This window comes from Sturnus vulgaris, chromosome 10 (assembly GCF_052056855.1).
Source record: "Sturnus vulgaris isolate bStuVul1 chromosome 10, bStuVul1.hap1, whole genome shotgun sequence".
Taxonomy (NCBI): Eukaryota; Metazoa; Chordata; class Aves; order Passeriformes; family Sturnidae; genus Sturnus; species Sturnus vulgaris.
The window spans coordinates 8,604,510-8,630,340 of NC_142252.1; the positions used below are offsets into that span (position 1 = coordinate 8,604,510).

A 25,831-nucleotide genomic window follows, 5' to 3' on the forward strand; every position below is an offset into this window, starting at 1 on the left:
GGCAGTTGTGCAGGAGAGATCAGGAGGCTCAGGTGAGCAGGGCAGTTGTGCTTCAAGAGCTGCTATCACCTGTCTCAGGGAGCCAAACTCCAATAAGGATGTGCTGCTGTGGAGGAAACCTGGAGAAGGGGCCGTATACTATGGAAGAAGGAAAGAGAAATGAATGAGAACAGAGAAAAGACAAAGGACAGCACTAGAACTGACAACCAGCCATGGCTTAGCAGAAATGCTATCACAGAGTACAGGCAAGCAGTGCCCACTCTGGATCAGCTGCACAGGTACACCTGAGCTCATGAAAACTTCAGAGTTTTGACAGATACACACATGTAGATTTTGAGAGCAGCTGAAAACAGGCTTCAGAAAGAAAACTCAGTATAGCTAGTGCAAGGCACAGTATCTTCTTTACTTGAAAGACAGCTAGAGTAGCAAAGCTGGGAGTAAGTTAAACCCTAATGTGTGTTTCTCTATAAACAAGGTAAAGAGGAGAAAAACACGTACTTTCACAACCCGTAATTTCTTTGTGATACAAAGCAATTTAGGAATGAATGTACCAAATTTTCTGCAGACAAGCCAGTCAATCCCACCAAAATTAATATAATGCATCAAGAGTAAGTCAAAGAATATGCTTCTACTTCTTTGTGTGAGCAGATTATACACTAGAACTTGTCAAGGACCCTAGGTAAAAATGTGAGTCAGACAGCAGGTAGTTACAGCAACTCAGAGCTGCTGATATATTGAGGGGAAAAGGGTCATTAATAGAAGCAGAAAGCAAAACTTCAAATGACCCCATAGATTTCAGTTTATTGTTTGATATTTAATTTTTTTAAAAAGTGGTATAGATTTTATTACTGATATTGATACTTCCATTGCCAGAGTAATAAAACAAGTAACATTGTCTTTGAAGCTGTCCAACAATTAGCTTTTTCATATTAAAAGTTGAGCAAACTACACAGCTACCTAAAGCCCATGCCCTTACATCTTCCAAAGGGACAAAAAGCTTTGTAGGATCACTTGAGAACAGTCACTTAAGAGATCCTTGATCCTTGCCTTTTGTGAACGAGAGGCAGAGAAAGCCTTCAAAGGCCACGTTGAAACTCCCTGTAAGATGGCTAGTTGACGAAAAACTCAGTTTTTAAATGTTAGGCTGGCAGAAATTCATCCTTTTCTGTAGTGTTTGATCACAGTATTTCACAGTTAGCCAGATCATTCAGAACTGAGGAATTGGTCAACACAGATAAAAAAACCTTAGAGAGCTTTCCTTCTCAATTCTGTAGTAGTGAAATCTGATCAACATAAAGACCTGTCCCTTTCCTGCATCTGGTGTATTCTTAATCTCCTCAATGAGTGAAGTCGACACTAGAGGTACTAAGACCTGGCACAACTATCTGAAATTTAAATGAAGTTTTCAATAACAGGAATTTGAGAAGTGATCAACTGTGCATTCTCAGTTAGAAAACCAATACATCTATTTCACTTTCATTCTTTCACTCCAAGGACACCATTTGCAATTCTCCAGCATCTTCAACTTAAACTAGCGTTCATATGCCTTACTCAAAATATAAGATGGTCTCCATAGACATCTAAATAGGCTTTTCTGACTATAGATAAGCAACAGCTTCATTTTTTCCAGTCAGTTTTTGTTGGAACTAGAAAACATATTGTTGGAATTTACCTTGGGAAAGGTGAGACGTTTAAGCTGTTAAAAATGAGACATATCATGTTAAAACACAAAAAACAAACAACAACAAACTCCCCCCCCCCCCCCAAATTATCATATACTACACAGGCTCTTCAGCCCTCATTCAAAGGTGGCAAGTTTGTCCAACTCTTCCAGATTCCCTCTCTGGCTCCCAAATACCCCAAGGAAGCAGTGAGCCACACAAAATAGTCATCAACAAAGGCACCAACATTCAAACATTCCAAGTGTTACAAAGCCAGCCAGTGCTGTATTTGAGCCTGTGAAGGCTGAGTAACTGTGAGGGATGAGGATGCTTTCCAGTTTATCTCCATCCTTTCCCTGTGAGAAAGTATCATGAAACAAGTGCAACCACCTTGTGTGGCTGCAGTTTGTGTCCTCTGTATATATTAAATTGTAGTCTGTGCTCACCCCATCCAGCAAAATAAGCATTTCTTTGGCACCTCAGACAGGTCCAAGGCATCCCAGGAAAGGATCCTGTGATAAGAACCTTTGCAGAGCCCTGAAGGGGAGCCAGATGAACCAGAGAAGATGTCTGTATGAGCTGGCAAGCAGAACACAGGATAGGGTTACACATCCTAGCTGGGCTCACACAGCAGTTGCTCATCTCTCAGCTCAGTTCATTGTGGGCCTTTGACCTGCTGCAGCTCATTCAGTTCCAAGACAACACAGCAAACAAGCTCTCCCAGGAACCTACAATTTGTACATGGGGCATGTAAAGGAAAAGCCAGAGCACAACATGCAGATTGTGCTTTCACAGGATGGAAGAAAAACTGATCATCCAAATAGACTAAGTGAATATCAAGAAATATTTTATTGTACATGTAATCAAAGTTTAAAAAACAGACAAGGAGGAGCAAAGGACAGATTTATCTAGATTCTCTTAACTATGCAGGGTACAGAAATACAACTAGGAAAGAATTACCACATATTAGTACCCTTTGCTCCCCTTCCCTGCCCCAATGGAAGGGGTTACACAAGCGAGATCTGTAATGCTTCAAATCAAGGCTTCTCAGTAAATTGCACACTTGAGCTGACATAGTTGAAGTATGTTCAGTCTCATGAGAGAGTGTGTGCCTTCAAAATAGTTGTTTATAAACAAAACTACTCTCTCTTTAGTGGTTTGTGAGCATTACTCATTCAACACCAAGAGTATACTTAAAAGACTAATGATTTAGTGGCCATAATTGTCATTATATCTGAACCAACACTATCTTTAAGTATATCAGTTATAGAAAATAGATTCCTTAGGCGGTAGAGAATATATTATCTAGTGGCAAAAACATAATGTAAAGAAGCAGAGGAAGTATTCACAGGGAAGGGAGGGGAGAGCTGTGTGCTGAACAGGGGCACATTGAGTAATCAGAACTGAAAAAGCTGAGTTCTGGAGTGCTAACTGCAATCACACCTCAGCATCATGGGTATAGGTTTCAGAATGTCTGTGTTGAAAAATATGGTATTCATTGCACATCTACATCAATCTCCCAGCTTAACTCACACCCTAGATCCTCCTAGCCTATTACAGTGGGATATTAAACAATTCTAGCACTCTAATTCATGTTCTGCCTTACATGCTGTGAGGAAGAAGGCTTCTGTTCTCTTCCAGAATCAGACAGGACGAAGTCTGAAAGTGAATGCAGAGAATTATCAGAGCTCATTCACCCCTGCAACACTTCCCTTCCTAGTTTAGAAGGGTGAAGGCCTTCATAGCATAAAGCTGCAGCTGTTCTTCCAGTGCAAGCGGATTTTCTCTCAACAGCTTAGAAATAAGCCTTCCCAAAAAAACCTAAGCTATACAGCATGTAGCCAGAGTTGAATCAAATCAGTTGACAAGTGCTAAATCCTGGACTGAAGGCAAGAAAAGTTTCGGGATCCCCACAAAAGATGGTTTTGTTTATTCTTCAGTGTCCCAGTAAGGCTAGCAAATTAAAAACTCTTCACGAAACTTCCACAGAAGGCCCATGGAAAAGCAGACAAAGTAACAGTAACTATCATATGCTGTATTCTAATGCCCTTTGGAGACTATCAGATTTTTGGCTTAAAATGCAAGTGAATCACGATGTATTAAATGATCTTAATCTATTTCAGCCTACAGCATGGTCCAATGCAGATTATTAGTGTCAAGTTACACACTTAGGACTTGAATTCACTAATACTCATAGCACCACTTGATTGTTGCTGTAAGTAAAGACAGTCTAACCCTCAACTCTTCTGCCAGAAAAGAGCATATTACCTTTGATAATTGTGTACCACCACCTATTCCAGACCAGCAGACCTACTCTTTTTTGTCCTCATACATACTGCATGTTTTCAGAAAAATCTTAACAGCTCCAAGCTTGAACTCTGTGACATATCACCTTAGCTTCCAAAGTTACAAGATAAATTCTCCTTTACAGTATTCAAATGCAGGAGATTCACTCACCTGACAAACCAGTTTACTGACAGTATCTCTCACTTGTTATTTACTTTATGTGCCAACTGCACAGTCATAAAAGCCTCACAGCTCTTCTTCATACTTCTCAGCTTTGAAACAGGAAAGGATCAATATAGGTATCTCAGGATTAACACTCCTAAGTGCAGGGAAAAAAGCAGCTGTTCTGTACCTCAGTAATTATTGCTCAGTATTTATCTGTTTTAAGCAACATCAAGACAGTATTTGAATTTATGCTGTACTTTAGCAGAGACAGGTTCCCTAACATTAAAGAACATCAGCCTTTCCACAGAATAAGCATGTCTAAAATTTAGCTGGCCATTTTTTCTTAACCATTCCTTGTACAAGGCAGACGTGTTTAGGTTTCCATTCTAACAACATTACAGTTGTCAAAGTATATGGCTCATACCTGTGGCCAGTCTTTAGAGTAGGTGGACTGCACGTTTTCATAACTACAGAAGTTTATCAGCTATGCTAAAACACTACATAAAAAGCCCAGGATTATTTGCAGACTCACCAGCTACCTACACAGAACAGCTGTTCCACAAAAGTGATTTCACTAACAACTGAACTTGAAGACAAACACTACAAGAAAGCCAATAAAGGATCTTGTGTGATCAAAGGTTCTCTTACTATCTCACCTGAATGAAGCTACCTTCCACTTTAAACTATCTCCTCCTTCCATAGCAATAACCAACAAACCTTTTGGAGGCAATTTAGACAGCGACTTCTCAAAAACATTTCAATCGAATTGCTTTTTGGAAGAGAGAATAAGTTATTTTACTATTTGCACAAATTGAATTGACTACACTCATTTTACTCTGGTAATGTTTTAGCTACAAAGTATCTGTACAAGATATATCAGCAGAGATAGCACATTGTTAACACTACGTATGTAAACTGAGAGACAAGAGGTCCTTTCATCCAGGTGTCATATTGCAGATAAACGGTTTTTGTCAGTCCGAGAGGCTGCAGAACCACACTTCAGCACCACGGAGATTCCCGGGGAGCCCAATAGAAAAGCTGTGCTCTACAAGGGTGACTGTCCATCCTGGAACAGCAGCAGGAGGAGAATCAAGCAACCAGTCTTGAGGAGGATTCTTGAGGAGGATTCCATTCATTCGGTGCATATTGCTGTACATAAGGTGCATAAACTTGCCACGGAGGAGATCAGCGGGAAGAGAAGCCAGTGGCAAGGCTGCAACCAACTACTGGCGTCATGTCCCAGATCTGGAAGACAATTGTGGAGATTCACACAGCATTAATGTCAGACTCACAGGTTTTTCTGCAAGAGCTGCACTCCACACAGTGGAATTCCAAGTTATTTCCTCATTCAGCCACAGAAGAATAGCCTAGCAAATGCAATTCCTTCTTTCCACAATAGATAGCTTGTAGCAACAGTGGTCAGAAAGAACAAATATACAAAAATGAACTCTCTATTCAATACCTCTTAGAAATGCAGGAAAGAGATGCAGTGATACCTTTACAATCCGGTCGCTCCCACAAGTCACCATTAGCCCTCTGGAGATGTCCATGGACATGTGTGAAATGTTGTGTTTTCCTTCATGAAAGGTTGCCAAGGAAGTACGGCTGCACAAGAACAATTGAAAGCCAGCCATCAGATGAAGCTTCATGGCATCATTATACCAGTGCAAAATTAAATAAAATTAAGTTGCTCAAGTACTAATAAATCTATTCCAAGAGCTGCAGTGCCATTTTAGAGAGGACAATTAAATTAGCAAGTCATGCTAAGGCACAGCTTAAGGAGTTGTACAGGTGTGACAATTCCTGGCCTTCTGCAGCATGACTGTTAATAATGCTAGAGCAAAGTGGGATACTGAGTTAACAAAGTCAAGCTCAGCTACATTTTCCCAATGCTGGCTACAGAAGCTAGCTAGGGCACAGCATCCCACTTTTCAAAAAAACCTGCCAAGCAAACAAAAACTCCCAACAAATAACCCAACAACACAACAAAAAAACCCCAAACAGTCCCAAAATTTTTACATCTGATTACTCTATTCATATCAAGAGAAAAGGGATTCCTTCATTTCTAAGACAAGTTTAATGAGACAGCAAATGATGTTTAACCTGATTTGCTTGCCTGGGGAAAATAATGTTGAGCTCTGAAGAATATTCCCAAAGTTTTTAGAAAGTGTACATGAACTAAAGCACATACATTCTGGCAGCTGTAATGCACTGTCTGGCACCCACTTAGCAATGTTAAGTGCAATCAATAGCTTTTAACTAAACTGAAATGTTAAGACAAATATTTCTCAACTTTAGATCTGGCTCCTGGAAAAGAAGAACTAACAAGGATAAAAGTGTTGTAATGCCACATCTGATCCAAATGTGCTTGCAGAGGCAGATGGGGAATCTCTGCCATCACAGTGCTTTCAGTCCCCAAGGCCTAATAGCAGAGAGTCAGCTCAGTGTGTCCTGTAGCATTGTGTGTGGATATGGAGCAAGCCCAAGGGTTTCTGCACACCAGCAGAATTACTACAGTTTATTACTCCCTAATACTCACTCTTCATCCTTGATGGACTCAAAACAGGAATCACAGACACGGACCTGGAACTCAAATCCCATGATTGGGTAGCTCGACCGTTTGGTGCTGCACTTGCCACACACTGCTTGTCCACATTTTCTGCAATGATGCTTCATGGAGGAAGAAAATAACAAATAAGTCACTATACTATGTCACTTGACCACCGTACAAAGTGTCCACTGAACAACAAAACCAACAAAGCTTCTGTTTTGTGACCTGTTAGAAAGCACCCTGTTAGGAAACGTCCTACTTCTTCAACCAAAGACCAACGTCCCTGGAGTTCTGAGCAATCTTTTGGATCATTAATGGATTTATCTCCATACTCTCTGTGTATATCCTCTTCTCCTGCAAGCTCCTTCTGGGAGAAGGGAAAAAAGAGGGTTGAACAAGCAACCCAGTTAAAAAACAGTCTAAGGAAGCCAGGAACTGGTGAATGTCTTGGTGCCTGTCCAGTCCCTTCTTAAAGAAAACTACCTGGAAAGCTGTCACATTCTGGTGCAGCATGAACAACAGAGCCATTAGTGCTTCATTGGAGTGAACATCTTGTTCAGTTATGGGGCACTGTTTGTAATTTTTCATAACACTTGAGGATTAGCTGTCCACAGTTCCAAAGCATGGGAACATTCAGAGAAATCCAATGGAACACTCCTAGCACAGCCTGGTTTGACCTGTGACAGAAGTTAGATGCAACATTTTCACAGAATTTGGAAATGTCTTAACAGTGCCTAGAAGCTGTAACTTCTCAATATATCTCACTTCAAAGCAGCCGAAATACCAAGAGTTGAAAAGATCTACCAGCCTTAGTGGTCTTATGTTTACATTTTGCTCAAGTGCCAAAGTACAGCTAAGCACTGAAACCAGCCATCTCACCTGTCTCAACCCTATCGTCTTAGTGTCCCACATTTGCTTTATATTCCAGAAGAAAGGTTGTTCACACTTCTGACAGGAATCACTTTCTAGCCATTGAGGAGCCTACAAAAGAGCAGAAGATGTAAGCAATCCGAATTGTCTTCCCTTGTACAATAGTCAAGGAAGTTTGTTTCAAGAACCCAAAGAAAAGTCTTATTTGGAAAGATGCCCTGGTTCAGTTCTGGACATTACAACAATAAATTGCCTAGAGCATGGTACAAAGAAAGTTTAGCACAAAAACCCCAAACCCAAGAACACAGTTATTGGTTACCTACACACCTCCTACACTTTTTAAGCCTACAGGAATATATTATGTTACTGCCTTAATAAGAAAATTCATTCAAACATCTAAGTTACTATGCTTCAGGCATTCAAAGACTGCTGCTCTAGTTGTCTGGATGGCTTTTAAGGACCAGTGCAGTCCAAACTGTTGAAGCTATGAGGGAGTAATCCCCTCTAAGAAAGGGGATATCCAGAAGTAAATTCTGTGAGTAATTATCTTTTCTACTTTCATGGGATTGCAGTTTGAATAATTAGGAACTCATCTGCATTTTCCATCCTGCCCACATCTTCGTTAAGCATCCCTTCTCCCACCCACACACTTTTCCTGCCATAAATGGACTAGGCCAAATGAAAATAGAGCTTTTACACATTTCAGCTTTCTCAGATACCTTAACTGAACATCCTGGTAAGAGACAGAGAGGCACAATATTTTTAGTACATAGACTTGAATTTCAACATGTATATTCTACACAATTTTATATATTGCATTTGAACATGTATATTCTATACAACGTTATATATCTCATGAGGAAGTCTCCCTGAGACTTGACGGGGAAAAGCTGGAACAACACAGCATTTTTTTCTTTTCAATTCACTCACATTGCTGACAGTAAGAAAACAAAAGCATTCTCAATTGCACCACCATGGATATGAACTGATGCAGAAAGAAAGTGTATGGCCAGGTCAATTGCTGTGTACTGCGATCTTTAAAAAAAAAAAATGTTGCCTGGGGACCGAACTTCTGCTTCTGAACAGCATCTCAAAATACGCCTCTCACTTCTTTACCTACTTGGACACAAGTTGAGAACTTATTTCAAGACTTTTGAAGCACAGTCCATTGGTTTCTTTACCCCAAGAGTTTGACTGCTTTTAGATTGTTCCAGAAGCAAAGGCCACAGCCATTCCAGTGAACCTGTTGTCTCCTTGATATAAAACTCTAAGCAGTCCCAAGCATCCCCTGCACTTTTCCTGTCCTTAGCACCCATTTACTACGATGCAGCATGGACAGCCACTAGAACAGAACAGGTTTCAATAATATCATTCAACTTGAAATGCCAGACAATATGAGGAAAACAGCTTACAGAATTACTAAAGCCACATTAGTCTCTGAAAAGGAGGAAAAAAACCTCTCTGACCTATGACATGACCTTACCTCTTCTCGGCTGATATCCATGTTCCAAACAGCAATTCCCCCATCAGCTGAACAGGACACCAGCTGCCGTGTCAGCTGGATGTAGCAGATAGCCTGCACCTTGTCACTGCGAACAAAGCACACACTATTTACCCACAGGTATTTAAACAAGGCTTGCTTTCCCAGCAAACCCTGATTTATACTTGGAAATAAAGCTACTGAGGAAGCTCAAAACTGATTTCCAGTTCGCTAAGTCCACTAAATAGAGCTCTGAGGATGAGTGAATAGATGCTGTCACCTGAGCACTACCCAAGCATCAGGATGTTGCTGAGAGTGTTCTTATAGGGCCTGACCAAAATACAACAGGTACAGTTCCACCTTAACATTTGCTGGCCTGTAAGCCCTGCTGATGAACTGAGTGTCAACTGGCTCAGAGTGCATGTGCAAATACTCTTCTGTGTTGGCAAGGCGAGACACTTGTCAAAACAGAGACAACTGGAAAAATAAAGAGAAATATTTGTCTCAAAATGCAACTAAGCAGCAGACAGAGGTTCCACTTTTTCTAACAAACCACAGTAAGTCAGGCTGCAGTTGCAAAGCAAAGTATGAAGAGGACTTAACTGTTACAAGTCTTCACCAGGACACATGAAGCAGCAGTAACAGCAGTATAAAGCCCTCCAGTTAATGACTTCAGTTACCTTTTTGTAACCAAGATTCTATTATTAATTCTTTAGCCATAAAACTAAATCCTCAAGGTTTAACAAGAGTTCTATGGCTAAGGCTATCAGTCTTGATCAAAGGTGGATGGAGGCATCTATAGAATTAGACAAGAGGAGAACACACTATACAAATATCTTTAAATATAAACAAGATCTCTACTACCAGTGCATTTCTAAGTAGAATATGTCTTCAGTGGTGAACTGCCTGTCAAACTGAATTAGAGCCCTACATCTAAAAGTGGCAGCTAGTGTTGGGTCTTTAAAAATTAGGAGTTGATTGTTACACACAACTATCTCAACTTCAGAAGAGGGGAGACATGACACTTTCTGAAGTAGAGAGACTACTCCTGTAGTTTAGCCAATCAGTTATCACCTCACTGAGAGAAAGACAGAGAGAACAGAAACCTGCTGAAGCTTATTTTACATGTAAAAATGAACATGCTTGTAACACAAGGGTTCTAGTCCTCCTCTCACAGGTAACTCAGTGCAGCATTTACAATACAGACACATACAATTTTTACATAAAGGCCAAACCAGATGATTTAGGATTTTTACCCACCTCTTTCTATACACTACTTCTGTGTTACTTCTAAACCATGGTAATAAGAACATATTAAACATGAACAAGGAAAAAGATTTATCAGCAAAGCTTTCCTAGTACTGATTATCCTTCTTCCCCTTCAAAGTACTCAGGGTTCTGCAAGGAGCAATTTTCTCCATTATTCACAATGATTCAAATATCTTGCCACGCTATTTAGTCTTCCTGGGACTAAGTGTTTATTACAGTACATGTAAGAAAAATAAGACTCCATTACATACTGATGTCCCTGGAGCAGCAGCGTTCGACCCTTCCTTCCACCAATATCCCACATGATAATGCTGTGGTCAGAGGCACCTGAGAAGAGCAGCCGTTGGACAGGATCCCACCACAGGGAAGTAATACTCCCTAGGAAAGAACATTCTGCAGTTAGATGTAAGGGACAGGCTCCCCGACACAGTGATGCCCTCCTGGAGCACTAAAGTGAAACCTGAGGTACTGCCTTACTCCAGTAACATATTGAAAGCCTTAAGGCAAAGGAAGCATCCATCAGCAAAGTGCAGTCCTGACAAAGAGGCAAGGAGTACTGGACAATAGAACAGATGTCCCTAAGAAGACAGATATAGCACCAGCCACAAAGTCTGAGTTCTGCCCCTTGTATTGAGTAGGTGATCTTAAGAGTTGCCAGACCGCTAAGTGAGCTTTGGAAGATAGAAGTACTAACACTTGCCAAGCAGAAACCAGTATCTTCAACACAGTGAGGTGCCTGATCAGTGCTTGCAGCACAGCTCGCAGTGTTCTCAGGTATAGAAACTCCCTAACATAACAATTTATAACCTTAAAATAGTTGGACTAAGAAACGAAGTGACAACTTCACTGCTGTTAGCAAATCTACCACTACTCACTAAATTACAAAAGTAGATTTCAGAAGGCCCAGTGTGACTGTGAATTAGTCAGGGATAGAAAGAAATGAGTCATCTGACAATAGCAGCCTTATACTAAAACCATACCCATGGTTAGGTAGCCAGGAGACTAAAGGAGTAATTTTGTTACTCATGTCATCTATAGCTGTGAAGTTGGGACATTTTATTCCCTTGCAGAGATCCTTCCCTTTAAAGAATCCTTTCATTGCTCAATTGTCATCAAAAGCCTTGTTAGTCCGAAACAAAGATGATGAATGGCAATTAAAGCCCAAATCTTTCCAATGCTCTGAAGCAAGAGCTTTTTTTTTTTTTTTGCCTTCTTTAGGGCTATGCTGCTATGCACCAAAAACGCACTAACTTTGAGTATTATCTCAACATTACACAGAGGAGGCTGTTATACATGGTGAATTCTGGAAGTTGAGAACAAACTCTGAAACCATTTAAACTGCAAAGCAAACACTGCTTGCTTATGAAGTCACACTTAGCAAGAGCTAGAAAGTAAACAAGATGAATTCAGACTTTTTAAGTCCGTCAAACACAACTGCACTCAAAGAAGAATTAGATGCCATTTAAGTTTGGTTACTAGATCTTGAGACTATTACACAAATATTGTGGAGGAAAAAAGGTTACATATAATCTGATTCGCTTTTAAAAAAAAAAAAGGAAAATAGATGAAATAACTAATACTATACCAGTTGAAGAAAAATCTATTTCTGCCCCTGAAATAATCTTTTATGCTGGCCTCAATTCTTGTTTTAAGGATCACAGTCCCCATACGGAAATATATGAGCCACAGTTGGCTGCTGTGTGGACAGCACTGCTGAAGTTGGTTCCTGGAAGCCCATCACAACTCAAGAGACAGAATACACTACAAGAAAGTGCCACACAGACACACTACTTACAGACTAACTGTAACATCCACCAAGAAGTTGCATTTGAACCCAGACTAGTGAAAAATCATAAAAAGGCAAAGGAGTCTCTAGGGCCAAGAGAATTATTTTGCTCTAAACAGAAACAATCTGAAATTCTCGTTGAAAGCAGAAGAGACGTTTATCACTTGAAAAATCTCAACTTGCCTCCTGCATTCCAAACCAGCTGTATCATTTTACAGTCATCTGCAGATCAGGAATCTACCCAGCTTTAACAAAGCCTACTCTGTACTTTCAGTTGTTAAACAAGGCAGTCTTTTCCAGTGGGTCAGAGACTCATGACCCAGTAGTTCATCCCTACCCACATGCAAACTGTCCATTGATTTGGAAGTTGCAAGTACCACATGGGAAAAGGCACTGTCTTGTTTATTTTTCTCAGCATATTATTAAGTTACAGTTTATTCTTTGATTTGCATTCTTGCCTTACTCATTGCAGCAGATGATGGCTCTGTATCATGCTATGGACCACTTGATTGTTCATTTGATTAGCTGTACTATAGAGGATGGGACATGAGCTTTAGACTAAGCAGTTTCTCCAATGTTAAGGAGACTAAAGCTTTTAAAGGTGGCCATCTAGTGGATAACTCGTGTTTAACTGAATGCATGTGTTTACTTTTATTTTTCATCTATAATAAAAATACCTCCAGGTATTTATAAGGCTAAGATTTCCCTTCAGCAAGAATGTGTTTGTTCTTTAACAGGAAGTCAAGTATAGCTTATGATAACCACTACCCTGGACTGGTTTTTCATCTGGTATCTACTCTTAAGAGGCAGATATGCAACTGAACATCTCACCTCATCTTACAAAGAGGTCCCATATCTAGGACAAGTGGCTTTAAGACACAGAGTTACTTTACCTTCATGCCCTTTGAGGGTTGTGATTACTGAGCAGGTATTCTGCTCAAGCTTCAGAAGAGTGATCTGTCCAGAATAATCACCAACAAATGCATGCTGAGTTTCATGATCATATCTGAACACCAGTCAAGGAGAAACTTCATTTGTTCACAGAGTATTCTGCATGACTGAAACAGTCAGCTATAGAGTCTAAAAAAAATGGAAAAGAATATTTTAATATGCCAGATAAATGTTTGCATAATTACTTTGAAGTGGTTGGAAACTGTAATAAACCTTTTTGATTCCTTTCTTATCACACTTCCCTACATGTGCAAGTAAAACTGTACAGAAAATAAGAGGGAAGAGTTTTAGAAAGCCACTGGAGAAAGCCATGAAATAATCCATGCCCCAGTTTAAGGCAAGTCAAGTTGCTTCAGGCCATTTCTAGCAGATATTTACAGAATATATTCATGCTTGTCTACAAGATGCCAAAACTCATCAGGATACTTGTTGCAGTGCAAAGCTCTCTGTAACCATTAGGAGCACCTCACTGGACATTGGGCAGCATTCAGTCTTACCTATATCTTCTCCAATAAACCCTCTGTTTTCTAGCATGGTACTACTTGATATCCCCAGGAGAAGAAAACCAAGATACAAGGATGCTGACCCTCCAGAGTGAATTCACCTTACAGTGGAAGTACACTCCCAATGTTCTAGCTATTGCCAAGGTAAGACTGTCTCATTTCTTGTCCTGTTCTCTGGACTTCCCAGTTTACCAATTCAGGTCCTTGAGTGTCGTATTGAAAACTGAACTCATTTCAGAAAGGATTCTATCAGTTAACATTGAGATAAAAGCCACACCAATCCTAACATGGGATCCATTAACAAGGTAGCACACTGGGCAAAAGCATTACACCTCATAACAGTTCTGACACTTATTTTTGCCATGATGCAACTATGAACTCCAGAAAGCAAAGCATGGCCAATGGAACTAGATAATCTGCTGCTTTTAGAAGACTTTTGTGATTCAGAATATAAGCAAGGGCTATGAAAGACCTATGCAGCTGACATCACATAACCCAAGAGCTGTGTATAAACTTAGGTGCCCTCCTTGAACCACACAAAAACAAGCAGCAGCTAGAAAAGTAGCCTCCAGTATCCAACAGAAAAGGCTAACTTTAAAAACACAGTCTACCAGAAAACCTACCACCCTAAGTGAAAATGCAGAGGCTTTGCCATATTCCAAAATCTCTTAAGCCTTCAGGATCTTGAGATAAACAATTTGCTTTCAACAAATCTTCTAATTCCCTGAACATACAATCCTTTCTTCATCTTGGAAGTTCAGGCTTGCCTTATCCCCACTAATCCAGTAAAGAATAGGCACTCTGCTGTGTTTTTCAGAAGCTTACACATAGGATCATTAACAAACAACTTCTAAGGAACTTCCTGATAGGGAGGCCAAGCACCTAGTATGCACACCAGCAAGCTGGTTCTTCCAAACACAAATCCAAAGGCAGGTTAATTACAATGGATTTTCAAATGTCAGGTTCTTCAGTGGAAATTTATTTTATATTGATATAAAAGGTCATATTCTTTTCTCCATTTTACTAATAAAATGTGTCAGTATTTGCAATAGCATTAGCTATAGAAGCCACTGAATTCAGTGAGGCTCAGACTGTTCACCAGACTGCTGTGAGCTGGTCTCCAACACACACACCAGCTTTAACCTATTCTGTGCTGCACTCAGCTGAGGTGAACTGCACATGGAATCTTTTGTGGGACACAACTCCCCTGGACTCTGAAAAAGAGCAGCAGTACAACAGTACAAACCTGACAGTTCTTCAGTCAGTAAGGCAGGGTCTGCAGAGATGGGAGACCTCAGAAGGCCAGACATGCAGCTGGCAACTGAGTTTTCCTCCCAGCTTATCAGGATACAGGCATACAGCCACTCTAGAGAGGGCTCATATTTTCAAGAGATGTTATTGACCAATGTTTCAGCTTTTGAATCTTGCTACTTCTAAAACATTATTGCCATTAAACCTTATACAGCAACCAATACCTTCAATTACTGTCCAGCCACATCTAAAATGCCACCATTAACAAGTGCTAAAAATAGTTTTAGAATTTCCAGTATTTAACTTGCTTTCAAAAGTTTTGATATGTTAACTACCTTTCAAGCTAGGGTTTGTAAGACTTATACATAGGGTAAAGAATGCCCTGAAGTACTTAGAGCTCAATAGACAACTAGAGCATCTAAGCTGCAAATCCTGCAGTTAAATGTAGTTTACAGAAAGCAAATTGTACACAAACAAATTACTACTGGTGAATAAAGTTTCAATGTACCTGGTAGCTTAAAGTTAGAAAGCATTAAGTTGAGCAAAGACAGAAAAATTAAAGCAGCCCAAAGGGTTTTCATGTTTTATGCTCTAGAAGGACTCAAAGGCACACTGGCACCTGTTGAACCAAGTGACTTGCCCAGGACATCTACAGGCCAGGCTATAGATACAGTCACTGCCACGAGATGCTACAGACACCTCAAAATTAGGAGCTAGTACAGATTGGGATTTCTGCAGCTCAAGGTTTCTTCTGCTATCTAAAAACCACTAACAGAGATAAAGGTATTAAACTTCTAATGAGAATAAAGGTTGGCAGACTTGCAAGAGATGTCACTCTAGTTTTTATATGTGAAACGCTGGGAACAAACTGAGGTAAAGGAACAAAGTACTCTTCCAGCTTCAAGGTAGCAATCATTTTTTAAAGGATACTGTAGACATGAAGCCCAAGAGGTGAAGTAATGTCTCCCCAGCATGCTCCCACTCCTGGTGCACATCCAGCTGATACACTTGTCATGACCTGTGCTGATAAGCCACTCTGATGACAGGCAGAAAGTAATAGCAGACACTCGATTCTGGTGAGCTGCAAGAAGAAAAAGATTCCAGCTATTTTTCCCCAAAAATCAAAGTGCTGTGTACTTCCATTCTAATTCAGACAGACAGAGGTTGAAGATGGTATCTAGGCAATGCCCTTTTAACATTATATTATACTTGCATCTAGGCTGAATGAAAAAGTTCCTGTAGTTATGTTTAGGATTTGCCTTCTGAATAGCTTAAGTGAACCAAACCCATCACTCAGCTGATGTAAGCCTTTCTCCCAGAGACAGAGAAGCTGAGTTCAGTCCAGATACCTAAGGTTAAGGAACAGGCAAACCCTCAGCTTCCTCTGGTTAGCTCAGGACTTCTGGGAGTAATGCAACACATCTAAAAACTTGAATTGCTTTACTAAATGCACCTTTTCCTAATCCCAGAGAGCTATGCTCACATTCATAATTCTAAGCACCTGAAAGTGCTTGGCATTCAAACTGCTTCCTGTGACAGCAACCAAATCCCACCCAGCTTTGTTGAGAATGCTGCCACTAAGCAAAAAAAAAGTTACATGTGCTTTAGAAAGAAGCCTCCCCCACCCCCCAAGATGCAAGTACTTCCCTTGACTGAATTGTCAAATCATCTCCCTTAGGATAAAGGGAGGTTTTGTTGCTTTAAGAACAAGGTCTTTTTCTCCCAAACATGAACATTGCTTCTATCAGTGTCAGGGAGTCACAAGACAAACTGCACTTTGTTTTGCTACATAATCTGCAGTCTTTAGGAGCTTCCTTCAGGGCTAAAATATTCCAATTTTAACCAACAATTGAGTTTTGTATTTCTCTAAAGGATGTGTAGACAAATGATGAAATTAGTATCTCTGTAAATACTAGAACAATCCCACAAACCCTGTTTCCCACATATTGGAAAAACAAGCTCTTTTTCATCCCTGTTGCTCTCCTAGGATGACAGAAGCAAAGGACTCTTACCTTGAGCTAGGAGTAATCAAGCCCATTGATTACAAGAAGTAAAGAGAGAAATTGCAAATACCAAAATGCACCTTTAGAAAGTTCTTACACCAACACTCATGGAGTACAACTACTCTAGCTGAAGAGCAAAATCTGAGTCACTAGTTCTGGCTCATTACACTTGCATGCTAATGACGTAGTGAACTTCATGACAATGACTACAACTTGGACTCAGCTGTCTGACAGAATGTTTTTCTTATGGCAGTTATCCCCCAACTAAGTGACAACTATAAGATCAGTCAGAGTTAAAGCATATCTGGATTGGATTAATCTGTGACTGCATCCAGATTTTGCATTGTAGATACCTTCCCTTCCCATCTACACAAATATTAGTGTAGATAGTGGTTAACAGTTTACCTGGATAGGTCTTCACAAAGTTCATCTTATTAAAGTCCTCAGAAATATGAAATTCCTAAAAGCAAAGTGAAATTGTTAGAAGATACCACAGTGGCATAAGCAACATTGATACCCAAAAAGGAGCAGCAACCTCACAGACCAAAATTTGCATAGCAGCAGTATATCCCACAAAAAACAGGCAGCTTCTCAGGCTGGAGAAAAGCACACTGAAATACCAACTGTAAATATAAGGTTTTAAGTGAAACGGAATTTCAACAGGAAACATCCTTTCAGAACTGAGTTTGCTGAAGGGAGATTATAGGAAGAGGTAAGATCTCATCTATCCCCAGCAGGAGCAAACAAAACTGTATCTTGTAGTACTTAGGATTTGTATGTTTTTGACTTTACAGTGGACAGGTTTAAGTGACAGTGTTCTCTATTTGATCCGTTAGATTTAATGAAATTTTACAAGCCTCAACTTGAAATTTCCAGTAGTTATCACTAGAATTCTATGCAGTTCTTCATAGGCTATTCATAGCAGTTATCTGCAGAATCACTCTTTATGACACTCATGCAGTACCCTGGCTCCTTATGAGGCAGTTATTATTTTTGACCTTATTTTCATACAGAAAGGAAACCATTAAAGCATCTGAGAGTCACAAGATTCCCCTCCTTTACCAAGAGAGGAAGAATAAAACCCAGTTTCTGTTCTGCCAAGTGTATGCTCTCCAAGACAGGGACAGCAATTACAGCAAGAGTATAGAAAGAGAGAAGAAAGAATTCCCAGCAAGAAAAAAAAAAATGAACCCCCAGCCTCTTGTAATTTTAGAGCTAGCGTTGAAATTTCTACATCATAAAAAGATCAGCAGCAAGCAAATCCAGAGATGTGTGCATGGCAGGATACAGACAGATCCACCATGGCACTCTGTCCAGCTTACTGTACTCCCCTCAAAACTACTCCTTGGCAAAGTGTAATTGTTTGGGTCCACTGCTGCACTACTGGCTCAAGGGCTCACATCTAACCAGAAGAACCTTTGCTTTGCAGTCCTCCCACATACATCTCAGCTGAACTGTCAAGAAGCTCAGCCATTTAGCAGTAGCTGCATTCCAAAATGAATGGAAAGAAAACAGACTATCAGCTGCCAGCAACACATGGACAATCTGAGCAATTCTAACCTACATTTGGAAGAAAAGTCACAACAACTTACCATGATAGCTCCATTATCCTGGCCAACAAATATCCGTCTGCTGTCATGATGATAAGCCATGGCAGAACATGGTGCTGTGAAAACAAGAAAGTACATTACAGTATTTAAATAGAGGTATTAGGATACACATGACTTTTATTAAAGTCAATTCTTTTACTCAGGACAAAAGATGTTTAAATAGTTTGATAGAAACTAGTCTGCTTAGCTTACATCCCTTGGAAAGACAGTTCAATTCCCATGTGTGGAGCTGAGGAACATGACTACTGTAACTCAGACATACCAACAGGAACAATATGCAAACAGGATTTCCTGCCACAAGGTCGAACTCAGCAAGAGGAATTTTACACAGGCTGAAAGCTGAGCTAACAGCATCAGCTGGTTACACTTAAGAACTTGAACTCACTAAAATTATCTCAAATGCAGCCCTGAAAGAGAAAAATGCACACCTTGGAAAGCTGAGAGTATTCTTACGTCTCAACTTTCAGCTAGTGGTTAGAAAAGCTCACTTAACTGGCAAGACAAGTTACTTGCCATCATTTGAGGCACCTCCAGCTGCAGATCCACAGTGATTTACATGGTGAAGGATGTGGTTCTGACAGAACGCTGCCACAGAGCTCACCTACCATGAAGCTAGTTTCAAATCAAAGTCTGAGCTAGATTTGCTGCAAAGCTCCCAAAATCAAGATCACTGAGGGAATCCAGCCCTTGGGGAAATAAGAAGGAAGTATTCCTACACACAGCACAGGTACAAAACCCATACTATGCCTGGCCACCACTTACCACATCCATGTTGTACTTACATGCCATGGTGTGATAGATGCTGGGCCAGTACTGTCCACTGTCTCTCTTCAGCCATACTCGGATTGTCCTGTGTCATGGGAAGAGCAGGGAGAAGCCAGCTGTAAGTGCATCACCCCTTGCATCTGAACCACTTCATGGCTTATGGATCAGCTCCACTCCCCTTAGCTTTTGTGCTACTCAAATATAACAGAGGAATGACGTAACAGAAATCACAGTACTAAAATACTGCTCTAACATAACAAGAATATTAGCACTAAGAATAGGCACCCTTGGATTTGGAAAAGTTTTCTTCAAAACTATTCATACATGGAGTTTCAGTAAGTATGCAATGGAAATACTATTTCAGGTCACCTCAGAAATTGCTACAAATTGCATCCCTTTACCTCCTTCTTGGCTCTGGTTGATATAAGTCAAATTCAAACTGCAGAAACTTTCTATCTTTGGCAGACCAAACCACAGTTAGTTTATAGCAGATTAAGTGTCTGATACATCAAAAAAAAAATGCAAATAATTTCATTACAGAAGTCCAAACTTCTTAATTTTTACAGCATCTCTGCATAACTCACCCTTCAGCAAGTCAGATACTGAATATTAATAACAGAAGCACCTCATCTTCTAGACCAGCACATTACTGACATCTTCATCCTCAAATATTAAGAATCCATAGAGGACGGCATACTAACTCAGTATTATTTCCTCTAAGCCATGCCTCTAACCTCTCATGTAGGAAGACAAAGGACAAGCAACGTTAGTTTCTGTTGGTTTGCACTGCTTCTCTGCTCTAAATATGATCAGGATGGATGAGCCAGTCAAACGGAAACTGGAAAGCTGACAAGATGACTTTGACAGCATGCTAAGATTCTTTATAAAATTGGCTTCAGTTTGCAACCTTCCACAATCTCTTAGAAGGAAAGGATAAGTGGTCTTGAGAACATTTAGCATTATACTACTCTGATGAGTGTCAAATCCTGGGAGGAGGGATATAAGAGTGCCAGCAAGGAAGTGGAAAGCAACTGTCAATTAAAAACATTCCTACAACAGACACACTGAAGGGAGTCTATCAAGAAGTTAAGAGCACGCATGTAGGCAGTGTCAAGGTTAATTCAAGTTCTCTTGAAATTTCCTCTCCAAACCATTGTTTGCCTTTTTGTTACTGTTTAAATCCAACTTCCTCATTGCTAAATGATCTGTAAATATATGTACCTGGAAACACTGTCAAGAGGCTTCACTGAGATGTGCTGTTCTATTTACTGTTAGCTAATCAAAGTTCTGGTATTTAGAATTCTCTAGAAAAATACTAGGGGACTGACTAGTTAGACATCATGTAGGATTGACAGTAAAGAGTTTAACAAAAAGAGCACAGGAGGGGACCAGTCTCTTGCACCACAACCAGAGCTTTTCAGAACTTTTACTGCTCAAGATACAACAGTAGCATTCTAATTTTGCAATCCATTTAAAGGCTCTTCTTTAAAAGACCATTCAAAACTGAAGTAGACAATACCAACCCTTAATGTATTACTTTTTGAAAACTTGAAAGCAATACAGCTGAGCATACACTGCCCAAAAACAATGATTTTAGATTTAAAAGCAGTTTAAGGGCATATGTACATTAGTCTAGTCCACTAAATATTTTGCATTAAGATTGTCTCTTAAAAGCTATCACTTCCTCTTTACAATAATTAACAGCCTGCCTTATTTCACCACTTCAGAAGAGCAGTTGCTATTTTTTGGTAACACAGATTACGTGAAAAACAGTGTTTTCAAGTCAATCTAATGATGCCAACCTATTAGCACAGGTTAGCACCTATGCACCTTTATCAGCTTTTAAACTTGCTTTTTAAAGCAGCTCCATCATGCCCAAACTGTTTTGACATCTCAGATGGTGGCGTCCACCCTCACTAATTCAACTCTTTCACTTCTAGGCAAACACATGCAATTATATTTTACTTTAAAAAAACTACATGGTAAGTTATCATGGTGATCAAAATCATGCATTGCTGATTTTTCAAAAGCAGGCTTAGCTTTCTCTCAGTATTGTGGTTAATTTTACTGAACTAGAGTAAAGGAACCAAAGATTTGTTTTTTTCTAAGAAATTATTTAATGGGAATACAACTTCTGTCTTGATCATCAACAGAACAGTCCCTAAGTGAAGTCGGGAGCCTAAGCAAAGAGCTGCAAGTTAGCAAAATTAACTTCTGAAAGCTTCTTATTTTGGTTTAAGTAAGATTTAGACTCCACTCGCCCCGTGCTTGCAAAGATAAGCTGTCAGCTTTAAATCTAATTATATAAAGCTCTGACTGAGCAAAATTTGAAGATATCATTTCATAGTAGTCAGCAAGTGACCCGTGCCAAAATGCCTCTTCTCCCTGATTCTCTCCTACAGACCTGTTTTTGTGATGCATCTCCTTATGTTAGGACAAATTAATTTGTGAAATACTAGTTCTTAAAGGACTAGAGAAGCCCTCCAGTAATGCTGCTCCCACAATCTCCTTCAACCACTCAATTGCTTTGTTATGACAACTGCCTTAGAGTCCTTAGCACTTTCCTCAAAACTTGGTGTTTATTTAATGGGGAATCCTGTGCTCAGTACCTGAGAAGAGCTGGCTACCACTCACTTCTCCTTAAGCATTCCTTACTAAGGGTCCGGAAAGACACAGGGTTGTCTGACAGCAGTCTCAGTAAGGACGTAAAAACGCCGAAACTCATTAAGGAACACCCAGAGATAGATACAGACTTCTTAAATTCTAGACTCGGGTCTCTGAGAATGGCAAGAGGAAACAAAACTTTTTAAAAAGGATTAAAAATTACCTCCAAACTTCCCTAACACTCAGTATTGAACCAGAAGCTGCTTTCAGCTGGGCAGCAGGCACCTTTATAGAAGCACAATTCAAAGGGGTTTTGGCACAGGATTTTTTAATATAATATAAAGAAAGACACTCAAAAGCCATCTTCAAGCAACACTGACTGGGGCCTTGCCATTTTCTAAAAGTTTTTATTGTTCTCAATCGCTGTTTCATTTACAGAGTGAGTAAGCACCCAACAGTGCTGGAAGAAAACCTTGAGGTTTAGGTTTAAGAGCAGAGACAATGCTGTGTCCCAACACTGTTTGTGCTCCTGCTACACAAGCTGCCCTCTGAAAACCAACAGCACAGGTGCCAAGGAGGGAGAAGTGATGAAAGACCAACAGTCAAATCCAAACCTGTTCCAATACCAGCACTGCTGCACGTTACTACACAGCTACACCAGCCCTGTTCCCAGCACTGCATCTTCCTAACTCTTTCAAACCAACAACTGCTTTCCTACCTAACATCAACTACTGAACAGTTGTTTTCCCAGAAGGAACAAAATACTGCCTCTTTCTGGTAGTTTAACTAAATCCAAAATATGTATACTGTTACCAACCTTGTTCCCAAAACACCAATAGGAATCTGGTTTAATCACACAGTGCAGTGGAAGCTCAAAGACACAGCTAATAGTTTTTATCAAATTTCTGCTATAACTAAAAAATGTTTTGACCAATATTTAAGTTTCATAAACAAAAGAGCAACAAAAGCTAATACTGTACTTTAAGCAGCTACTGATGGTCACCAAACACCAGCATTGAAATGTGCCAGTGACTCCAGAGCTCTTGTTAGCCTGCAGTAAACACATTAGTTTCATCTTGCATTTAGGGTCTTGTACACAGCTTATCATCCCTCAGCATTCCCAGCTGCAGCTGGGAAACACTCCTCTTGCCTTAGCTATTTGTCTGCTGAGGGACACACTGCAACAATTCCCAACACTGTCTTGCAGCCAGGGTCAGACAAGATGCCAACAGGGACACAGAGTTAATCATCCTTTCTAGATAAGTTCTGAGAAAGCTTCGCAGATGGCAAGTGTCCTGCTGAAAAATTCAATTGGGAAAATTAGCTCTTTGTCTCCTGCAGGCACTTTTGTTTCTTTTTTCATCTTTAAAACTTTTTTTAAAAATCGTAGAATTTTGTTGGTATTCACAGATCTACTACAACATTTTTTGTATCCTCTGAAAAAATAACACCATTACTTTTCATTATAGGAAATATAATTTAAAATAGAAAGATATGTAATGAGTAGTTCTAATGAGAGAATAATCTCCAACATTCCCAGAGAATGTTTGTGCACCAATGTTTTCCTCACTACCCAACTTGTAAACACATTCCTCTGACTGGTTATTATGAAATACTTGACAGCCTTAGCTGCATTAAGATGCAATAAAAAATACTTCAGCCCTGTTCTTAGTACACACAGCAGCGCTTTCGCTCCTTGTACTCTGCACTTTGCTGCCAGTAGTATAATCAGTTACGCAGTATTGACACCTACACCTCACTTGTAGCGAGCAAACGGGGAGCACTGTTTGACAACATGTTGAACTGCAGGTGAAAGCTCTGATGTACTGTAGGAGGTATCCCAGATTAGAGGTAATACAGTGCAATGGTTTCTGAAAGTTTAAAGATTTAAGCAATTTCTCATAGTAAGGCAGGTGACACAAATTCAGCCACAAGTCCACAGACTCACTTGGAAATTACACACACAAAGGTGGGCAGTGGCCTCTGCTCTCCTTGCACAGGTCTGTATCTGACATCAAAACTTGCCCAGGTAAAGATGCAGCTCCATCCTTGGCTCTTATCAGCAGTCTAAGCATGCAGACTGCTTAACCTTTGGCATTAGACTCTGTGATTATAAAGCTGGCACTGTCTGCCACAGGCAAGCCTCTGCAAGCCTGTACCATGAAACTCCGTGAAGGCTGAGCTCTGATACGGAGTCTGAAAATCACTATCCTCTTCTCTCCTTCAGGAAGCCCATCAAAGCAAACTGAACACAAACATAAACAATGACACCTAAGTGACTGGAAGGAAAGGAAGCTGCCCATTCCCATCCAAAAGCTGTTATCCAACATGTACTGCACAAAGCCATCTCCACAGGAAGGGATGACATGAACCAACTAGACAGCTGATCTGGTTGTACTTTTTGACCTAAAAATAAATGCCTGAAAACACAGTTCAGGTAACTGTGCCCTGCTGATTTTCAGCACTCATACCCTCCTATTTCTCACAAGGTCAAGCTTTTCAAACAAAAATTCATTCAAATATTAATGCAAATATAGTTTTTAAAGTTTTACAGTATAACAGTAAAATTATCCCTGCACCAAGCTACACCTCAAAGAATGCACTTTTAACATCACTCTTTCAAACGGAGGCACAGTTTCTTAAGAAGCATCTCCCATCCCTCTTCACTTTTAAGAGTCGCTTTCCACATAGGACGGGTGAAATTCCACCTCTCGCTATACGCTGCAGACCCCTCACCACTCTCCTGGCCACAACCCTCTGTACTACCTGCTTCCTCATTTCCACTTTCCCTTTATCTGAATAACTCCTTAACAACGTCACCAGCTTCTCTGGCAGACGTTTCACATGCTATGGTTCTCAGCGCCGAGAATCAGGATCAGAATCTGAAGACACCTTCCCTTGCAAGCAGACAGCACCGTGCTCAGCAGCTCATCACCCCTCTCCCCTCAGATCTGCCAACTCACTCCCTGAGCGGCTCACAGCGAAGCAGGTTTGGGACCTGCACACTGAGCTATCAGAACGGGCTCGTTCCGCGCGGAGCAGCTCGGGCAGCTCCAACTCTCCCGACAGGCAGGGGAAGCAGCGACACACTGCAAGTGTTCCAGCCAGCAGAGCCGAAGGCCGAGGTAAACATATTCCCTCCCTGCTGGTTCTGCTCACAACCTCTGCAGGACCCATTCACACCCAGGGCGAGCTGTGCCTTTCCAGCTGCTCCGCAGGGCCAGGGCAGCGCGCTCGGAGCACAGCAACGTCTCCCGCCGGTGGGACAGTGTCAGCCCCGCGTCCCGCACGGGCGGGCCGAGCCAATCCTCCCTCACAGCTGATAGCACCTTCCTCCCTGGCACCGCGGCTCCTTCCGCGATTTCCTTACGGCTGCAGGCACGGCGTCCCTGCGCGCCTCCCGGCTAAGGCACAGCGCACACACGGATTCCCCTCAGCAGCCCCCGCTGCCCCGGCTCCCACCCCAGCCCCGCGGCCCGGCCCTGCCCGGCGGGGAGCGGGCCCCGGGTCACCTGTCCTCGCCGGCCGTGATAACGCCGTCTTCCTTGGGGATGAGGAGCGCGGCGCTCACGGCGTCCTGGTGCCCCTCGACCTTGCTGAGCAGGACGGGCCGGCGGCTCTGCGGCCGCGAGTGGATCTCGGCAGCCATGGCCCGTAACGCTGCGTGTAGCGGCGCCGCCCCGCCGGCCCGAGGAGTCCCGAGTAGCGGCGCAGCCCCACCGCGCGCCGATGGCGTCACGGGCGGGGGCGGGCCGCCGCCAGCCGTATTCGCTAGAATAGAAGGGCCCTCGGGGGCCGTATTTCATAGAAGAGCGGAGAAGTCAATCTGGCGGTGGGGGCTCCGGCCGCCTGCCCGGGCGGGACGTGTCCCTTCCAGTGTCCCCTGGCTCAAACGTGGGTTTCTGTGGCCTGGCTGTGCTCTCCCGTGGGCTCTCCAGGAAAAGTCGTTGCCGTGACCCCGGCTCAAGGAGCCAGTCGCTGGCCATCCCCGCTGGCATGGGGCCACCGCAAGGCAGCAAAGGAAAAGCTGTTCCCCCAGGAGTAATTGACGGAGGGATATGGGCTGAGGCAGGATG

At 41.4% G+C, this 25,831-nt stretch overlaps 1 protein-coding gene and 1 long non-coding RNA gene across 2 annotated transcripts; both read right to left on the reverse strand.

Annotated features, from left to right (window-relative positions):
• Positions 1–3: 3 nt before the first annotated feature.
• LOC148222631 (uncharacterized) lies at positions 4–2,243 on the reverse strand. The gene is made up of 3 exons (XR_015805659.1): positions 2,108–2,243; positions 1,673–1,696; positions 4–138 (listed from the first exon to the last, which is right to left on the reverse strand). It is a non-coding gene; the product is annotated as an uncharacterized LOC148222631 (long non-coding RNA).
• Positions 2,244–2,491: 248 nt separating this feature from the next.
• WDFY1 (WD repeat and FYVE domain containing 1) lies at positions 2,492–25,472 on the reverse strand. Its single transcript, XM_014879563.2, has 12 exons — positions 25,268–25,472; positions 19,169–19,236; positions 18,369–18,442; positions 17,182–17,236; positions 15,704–15,854; positions 12,962–13,074; positions 10,534–10,660; positions 9,017–9,122; positions 7,543–7,644; positions 6,652–6,782; positions 5,609–5,717; positions 2,492–5,357 (listed from the first exon to the last, which is right to left on the reverse strand). The coding sequence occupies exons 1-12, from the start codon at positions 25,402–25,404 to the stop codon at positions 5,298–5,300; spliced, it is 1,233 nt and encodes a 410-aa protein (XP_014735049.1). The 5' UTR covers positions 25,405–25,472; the 3' UTR covers positions 2,492–5,297.
• Positions 25,473–25,831: the final 359 nt, after the last annotated feature.

What these genes read in the sequence shown, in the direction of transcription:
- WDFY1 (XM_014879563.2), bottom strand. Translation starts at nt 25,404, where the DNA reads ATGGCTGCCGAGATCCACTCGCGGCCGCAGAGCCGCCGGCCCGTCCTG. An exon ending in AACCCTCAAAGGGCATGAAG is followed by an intron (nt 10,661 to 12,961) that starts GTAAAGTAACTC and finishes GTTCTTTCCTAG; the next exon opens with GGAGTATTACTTCCCTGTGG. An exon ending in GAGTCCATCAAGGATGAAGA is followed by an intron (nt 5,718 to 6,651) that starts GTGAGTATTAGG and finishes GTTCTTGTGCAG; the next exon opens with CCGTACTTCCTTGGCAACCT.